This window comes from Tinamus guttatus, unplaced genomic scaffold, assembly GCF_059628265.1.
Source record: "Tinamus guttatus ecotype Peru unplaced genomic scaffold, ASM5962826v1 Tinamus_guttatus_pri_ptg001570l, whole genome shotgun sequence".
Lineage (NCBI taxonomy): Eukaryota > Metazoa > Chordata > Aves > Tinamiformes > Tinamidae > Tinamus > Tinamus guttatus.
The window spans coordinates 1-7,184 of NW_028290104.1; the positions used below are offsets into that span (position 1 = coordinate 1).

Consider the following 7,184-nt stretch of genomic DNA (forward strand, 5'->3'; position numbering starts at 1 on the left):
CACAAGGGGCGGGGCTTCTGGAAGCCCCTCCCACCCCGACGGAACCAAACGCAGATTTTTTTTGGGGGGGGGGGGGTCTGGTCTGTGCTCCCCCCCCCCCCCCCCCCAAATGACACCCGGGGCCCCTCCCGGCTCCAAACGTTTCTTTATTGGAGAAAAAACGCGGGGGGGGGAAGGGGGTGACCCCCCCCAATAACATCCCACATGGGGGGGGGGGTGACACAGGGACCCCCCCCCCGCCCCCCCCCCCCCCCCCCAAATTTGGCATCTCAGGGCACAGCAGTGAAGGGGGGAGGGGGGCGTTGGGGGGAGGGGGACATGGGGACAGACCCCCCCCCCCCGGTGTCCCCCGCCCCACCCCCCCCCCCCCCCCCGTCGGTGGCTCCTCCCCCTCATCGGTCCTTCCGGAGCAGGTAAATCGGCCGCTGGAATCCTGGGAAAAGGGGGGCGGAGTCAGGAAGGGGGCGGAGTCAGGAAGGGGGCCCAAGGCGTCCGGGCAGCCCCCAAATCCAGGCGTCCAAGTGCCCCAAAACCCTCCTTTTTCCCCCCAAACTCCCCCTCCTAAAACAGGGGATTCCAAGTGTCCGGAAACCCCCTTATTTCCCTCAAAAGAACTTTCCCAAAAGTTCTGGAAATACCTTGTTTCCCCCCAGAACGCCCCAAACCATCCCAAGCCGTCCCAAAATGCCCCAAACCGCCCCAAAATGCCCTAAACCGCCCCAAAATGCCCCAAAATGCCCCGAACCGTCCCCAAATGCCCCAAAATGCCCCCAAACACCCCGAACCGCCCCAAAATGCCCCAAAACGCCCCGAACTGTCCCCAAATGCCCCAAAAGGCCCCGAACTGTCCCAAAAGGCCCCAAGATGTCCCAAAACGCCCCAAAAGGCCCCAAACCGCCCCAAAATGCCCCAAAATGACCCGAACTGTCCCCAAATGCCCCAAAACGCCCCAAACTGTGCCAAAACGCCCCAAACTGTGCCAAAACGCCCCAAAACGCCCCGAACTGTCCCCAAACGCCCCAAGATGTCCCAAAATGCCCTAAACTGTCCCAAAATGCCCCAACATGTCCCAAACCGTCCCAAGAGGACCCAAAACGCCCCGAACCGCCCCAAAAGGCCCCAAAATGCCCCGAACTGTCCCCAAATGCCCCAAACCGTCCCAAAACGCCCCAAGATGTCCCAAAACGCCCCAAAAGGACCCGAACTGTCCCCAAATGCCCCAAAATGCCCCAAACCGTCCCAAGATGTCCCAAAACACCCCAAACCGCCCCAAATGCCCCAAAACACCCCAAAACGCCCCAAAATGTCCCAAGATGTCCCAAAACACCCCAAACCGCCCCAAATGCCCCAAAACACCCCAAAATGCCCCGAACTGTCCCCAAACACCCCAAGATGTCCCAAACCGTCCCAAAATGCCCCAAAATGCCCCGAACTGTCCCAAAACGCCCCAAGATGTCCCCAAATGCCCCAAAGCGCCCGTTTTTCGCCCCAATTTCGCCCCTCACCGCGGGAGCTGTGCTGGGGCGTGGCCACCAGCTCGCAGCTGGCGAATCCGACCTCGGCCGACGTCAGGTAGGCCGGGAACTGCTCCGGCCGCAGCCGGATGCGCTGGTAGTTGCGGTAGGTGGTTTCCTGCGGGTGACAACAGCGTGAGCGGCCGGCTGTCCCCGTCCCCGCAGCCGGGTGTTCCCTGTGGGGCCCCCTCTACATCCCCACGGCCCGGCCGGGTGTACCCGCAAGGTGTCCGAGTGTCTCTGTCCGCCTGTTGCCGCGTCCCGGTGTGTGTCGCGTCCGGGTGTTCCCTGTGTGTCCCCGTGATGTGTTCGGGTGTCCCTGGGATGTGTCCGGGTGTTCCCTGTGTGTCCCCATGTGTCTACGTGACGTGTGCGGGTGTCCCCAGAATGTGTCCGGGTGTAGCTGACTGTCCCTACCTGTTCCCTTGTGTCCTTGTGAGCCTGGTGCAGGATGTCCCCATGTGTCCCCATGTGTCCCATGGGTGTCCCCATGTGTCCCCACATATCCCCATGTCCCCCCATGTCCCCACGTGTCCCCACGTCCCCGCTCACCTTGCGCTTCCCATAGGATGCCCAGGGCTGGGGTCACAGTGTCCCCCCCATGTCCCCATGTGTCCCCGTGTCCCCCCATGTCCCCATAGATGTCCCCATAGTTGTCCCCTCTCACCGTCAGTCCCTTCCTCGTCCCATAGGACGCCCAGGGGTGGCTCTCAGTGTCCCCATGTCCCCACATGTCCCATGTCCCCACAGATGTCCCCACGTCCCCATAGATGTCCCCATGTCCCCTCACTCACGGTTAGTCCCTTCCTCTTCCCGTAGGACGCCCACGGCTGGGGTCACTGTGTCCCATGGGTGTCCCCATATCCCATGGGTGTCCCCACGTCCCCCCGTGTCCCCATGTCCCCATAGATGTCCCCATAGATGTCCCCATGTCCCCTCACTCACCGTCAGCCCCTTCCTCTTCCCATAGGACGCCCAGGGCTGGGTTCACAGTGTCCCCTGGGTGTCCTGCTGTGTCCCCATATCCCCCCATGTCCCCATAGATGTCCCCATGTCCCCCCGTGTCCCCTCTCACCGTGAGCCCCTTCCTCTTCCCGTAGGATGCCCACGGCTGGGGTCACCGTGTCCCCTGGGTGTCCCCATATCCCCCCATGTCCCCATATCCCATGGGTGTCCCCAATGTCCCCATGTCCCATAGGTTGTCCCCCCATGTCCCCTCACTCACCGTCAGCCCCTTCCTCTTCCCATAGGACGCCCAGGGCTGCGGCTCCAGCAGCAGGAGCCCCCCCGGGCGCAGGTGTCCCCATATCCCATGGGTGTCCCCAATGTCCCCAATGTCCCCATGTCCCATAGATGTCCCCACGTGTCCCCATGTGTCCCCACGTGTCCCCTCACTCACCGTGAGCCCCTTCCTCTTCCCATAGGACGCCCACGGCTGTGGTTCCAGCAGCAGGAGCCCCCCCGGGCGCAGGTGTCCCCGTGTGTCCCCAATGTCCCCATATCCCATAGATGTCCCCATGTGTCCCCATGTCCCATGGTTGTCCCCACGTGTCCCCTCACTCACCGTCAGCCCCTTCCTCTTCCCATACGACGCCCATGGCTGGGGTTCGAGCAGCAGGAGCCCCCCTGGGCGCAGGTGTCCCCATATCCCATAGATGTCCCCATATCCCATGGGTGTCCCCATGTGTCCCCATGTCCCCATATCCCATGGGTGTCCCCACGTGTCCCCCCGTGTCCCCATGTCCCCCCATGTCCCCTCACTCACCGTGAGCCCTTTGCGCTTGCCGTACGATGCCCAGGGCTGCGGCTCCAGCAGCAGGAGCCCCCCTGGGCGCAGGTGTCCCCGTGTGTCCCCATGTCCCCATATCCCATAGATGTCCCCATGTGTCCCCATGTCCCATAGGTTGTCCCCATGTCCCCTCACTCACCGTCAGCCCCTTCCTCTTCCCGTAGGACGCCCACGGCTGCGGCTCGAGCAGCAGGAGCCCCCCCGGGCGCAGGTGTCCCCGTGTATCCCCATATCCCATGGGTGTCCCCAATGTCCCCTCATGTCCCATGTCCCCATAGATGTCCCCATGTCCCATAGATGTCCCCAATGTCCCCTCACTCACCGTGAGCCCTTTGCGTTTCCCGTACGACGCCCAGGGCTGGGGCTCCAGCAGCAGGAGCTCCCCCGGGCGCAGGTGTCCCTGTGTGTCCCCATGTCCCCATATCCCATAGATGTCCCCATATCCCATAGATGTCCCCAATGTCCCCATGTCCCCAATGTCCCCATGTCCCCAATGTCCCCATGTCCCCTCACTCACCGTGAGCCCCTTCCTCTTCCCATAGGACGCCCATGGCTGGGGTTCGAGCAGCAGGAGCCCCCCCGGGCGCAGGTGCCGGAAGACCCTCTTGAACAGGCGCTTGAGCCCCTCGTCCCCCCAGTTGAGCTGGACCCACTTGGTGACGCTGAGGAGGAGGACGACGTCGAAGGCCGCGCGCTGGGCGGCCACCAGCTCGTCCCGCTCCAGGACGTAGTTACCCTGCGCGGACGGGGAACGGGATACGGGATATGGGAGACAAGGAATGGGAATTGGGAATGGGGACGGGATATGGGATACGGGATACGGGAATGGGGATATGGGATATGGGAATTGGGAATGGGGATGGGATATGGGAATGGGGACGGGAAATGGGATATGGGATACAAGATATGGGGAATGGGGACGGGATATGGGATATGGGGACGGGATATGGGAATTGGGAATGGGACATGGGATATGGGGACGGGATATGGGAATTGGGAATGGGACATGGGATATGGGAATTGGGAATGCAGACAGGATATGGGATATGGGAATTGGGAATGGCGGACGGGATATGGGAATTGGGATATGGGGATATGGGAACAGGGGACGGGAATGGGACATGGGATATGGGAATGGGGGACAGGAGATGGGAATGGAGGACAGGAATGGGAATGGGTCAGCCCGGCCGGGGGGTCCGAGGGGCCTCCCTGCCCCATGGAACCCCCTGAGCCCCATGGAACTACAGCCCCAACCCCCGTGTCAACCGGTGACCCCATAGAACCACCACCGTGACCCCCATGGAACCCCCTGAGCCCCATGGAACCACCAGCAACCCCCAGAAACCCCCATAGCCCCCTACACCCCCCCCATAAAACCCCCCACAACACCCTGACCCCCACAGACCTCATGTGCCCCCCACACCTCCGAATACCCCCCATAGACCCCATAAAGGCCCCACAACCCCCCCTACAGCCCCTACCTACCCCCAACTCCCCCCTACCCCCACACACCCCCCATAAACCCCCATAAAACCCCCCAGCCTCCCTATAAACCCCCATATACCCCCCAAATACCCCCATAGAACCTCAAGACCCCCTATAACCCCCCAAACCACCTACAACCCCCCAACCCCCAACCTACACCCCTACACACCCCAACCCCCATGTCCCCCCCCCAGAACCCCCATAGGCCCCATAACCCCCCTAAACCACCTACAACCGCCAACCTACACCCCCACACACCAAATACCCCCATGTACCTCCCCAGAACCCCCATAAACCCCCCCATAACCCCTCCAAACCACCTACAACCGCCAACCTACACCCCTACACACCCACAACACCCACATATCCCCCCAGAAACCCCACAGACCCCTATAATCCCCCCAAATCACCTACAACCCCCAACCTACACCCCTACATACCCCCCATGTACCTCCCTATAACCCTCCCAAACCACCTACAACCGCCAACCTACACCCCTACACACCAAATACCCCCATGTACCCCCCCAGAACCCTCATAGGCTCCCCATAACCCCCACAACCCCCTCCGCCCGCACACCGCGCTCCCCCCGCCCCGCACCGCCGCACTCACGGTGACAAACACCACGTTGTCGGGGAAGGCTCCGGCGGCGCCGTCACCCCCGTCGCCGTCACCGTCGCCGGGGGGCAGCCGGGGGGCGGCGATGGGGCCGCGGCTGGCGGCCAGGGCGGCCGGAAACGCCCCCCGCGGCGCCGCCTGTCCCTCCGCCTGTCCCTCCGCGCACCGCGCCGCCGCCTGTATGTCCTCCGACAGGCAGTGGCGGATGTTCATGCGGGCCGAGCGGATGAGGGCGCCGTCGATGTCCAGCCCCACGACGCGCGCGGGTCCCCAGCGCCGCGCGATGGCCAAGGCCACGTGCCCCACGTTGCACCCCACGTCCAGAACCTCCTTCCCCCGGAACCACTCGGCCCGCATGGCCCGGAGCCGCCCGTCCTCGGCGCCGCCTGTGCGGTACCCGTAGTACTTGCTGTAGTTGCCGTACTGGAAGCGGCGCGCCTGTTGCCGCCGCTTGACGCCGCCGCGGCCTTTCCCCTTCTCCGGGCTGTTCTTCGCCTGTTGCTGGGGGCCCTTCGCCTGTTGCTGGGGGCCCTTCGCCTGTTGCTGGGGGCCCTTCGCCTGTTGGTTGCCACCCTCACCCTGTTGCTTGCCGCCTTCCGCCTGTTGGCTACCACCTTCTGCCCCTTGGCTGCCCTCCGCCTGTTGCTTGCCGTCCGCCTGTTGCTTGTCCGCCTGTTGCTTGCCGTCCGCCTGTTGCTTGCCCTGTGGTGGTTGCTTGCCCTCCGCCTGTTGCCTGCCGTCCGCCTGTTGCCGGGCGCCCTCCGACTTGCTGCTCGTCCGCCGCCGCTTGCGGTGCCTCCCGGCGGGCGGTTGCGCGGCCCCCGTCGCGCTGTTGTCACCGCCACCGCCGTCCGCGTCGCCGCCAACAGCCGCCCCGAGTCCGTCACCCCCGCGCGAGGCCCCGCGGTGCCGGTGCCGCTTCCGGCCGCTCCGCACCGGCGCCGCGGTTGTCGTTGTCACCTCGTCACCCCCGTTCAGGCTGAGCGGGTCGGTGATGTCGCGCGGTACCAGGATCTCCACCGGGTCGGCCCCGCGCGCCGGTAACGGCGACGTCTGCGGCGTCCGCGCGTTCAGCGCCCGGTTGACGTCCTCGTCCAGGAGGCTGTTGAGGTTGAGGGGGTCGAAGATGTTGCCCCCCAACAGGAACTCGGACGGCAGCACCGGGCCCCCCTCGGAGGCCGCGCGGCGCCGCCGCCTGTTGCCGCCCGCCGCCTGTTTGGGCCGCCGGTTGTTGCTGTTGTTGTTGTTGTGGCGGGGCCGGGGGGTCGCCCGGGTCCTCCCGGCGCCGCGGGGGGGGCAGGAAGCGCCGCGGCTCCGCGGCCGCCTCCAGCATGGCGCCGCGCAGGCCGCGATCGCGTCCGCGCCGCCGGATGGCCCTCGCCGCTCGCCGTCGCGCATGCGCGGGGCTGCGCGCGCGCGCGCCCTCCTCCCGCTTTTCCCCGCTTTTCCCGCCGGTTTTTCCCTCTTCCCACCGGTTCCGGGGGGCCCCGAGGGACCGGGAAGGAAAAACCGGGAACCGGGAAAGGGGGGAGAGAAGATGGCGGAAAAGGGGGAGGGAGGGAGCGGAGCCCGGGCCGCGCGCGCCGCCGCCGCCCCGCACTGCGAGGCGCTGCCCGCCGCGCCGCGCCTTATATAGGCGGAGGGCGGGGCCAGGCGCGGCCACGCCCCCGCGGCGGGGGCCGCGCGCGCCGCGGCCAATGGGAGCGCGCGGGGGCGGCGCCGGGGAGGGAGGGGGGGGCGGCGGCGGCGCCGGCCAATGGGAGCGCGCGGGGGGGGGA

The 7,184-nt window shown here is 65.5% G+C and overlaps 1 protein-coding gene across 1 annotated transcript; it reads right to left on the reverse strand.

Moving 5' to 3' along the window:
* Nucleotides 1-392: 392 nt before the first annotated feature.
* On the reverse strand, nt 393-6,804 carry MEPCE (methylphosphate capping enzyme). The gene is made up of 5 exons (XM_088539292.1): nt 6,151-6,804; nt 5,401-5,895; nt 3,821-4,039; nt 1,506-1,632; nt 393-433 (listed from the first exon to the last, which is right to left on the reverse strand). Exons 1-5 carry the CDS (start codon nt 6,802-6,804, stop codon nt 393-395), a joined length of 1,536 nt encoding a protein of 511 aa, XP_088395418.1.
* Between the last annotated feature and the right edge of the window lie 380 nt (nt 6,805-7,184).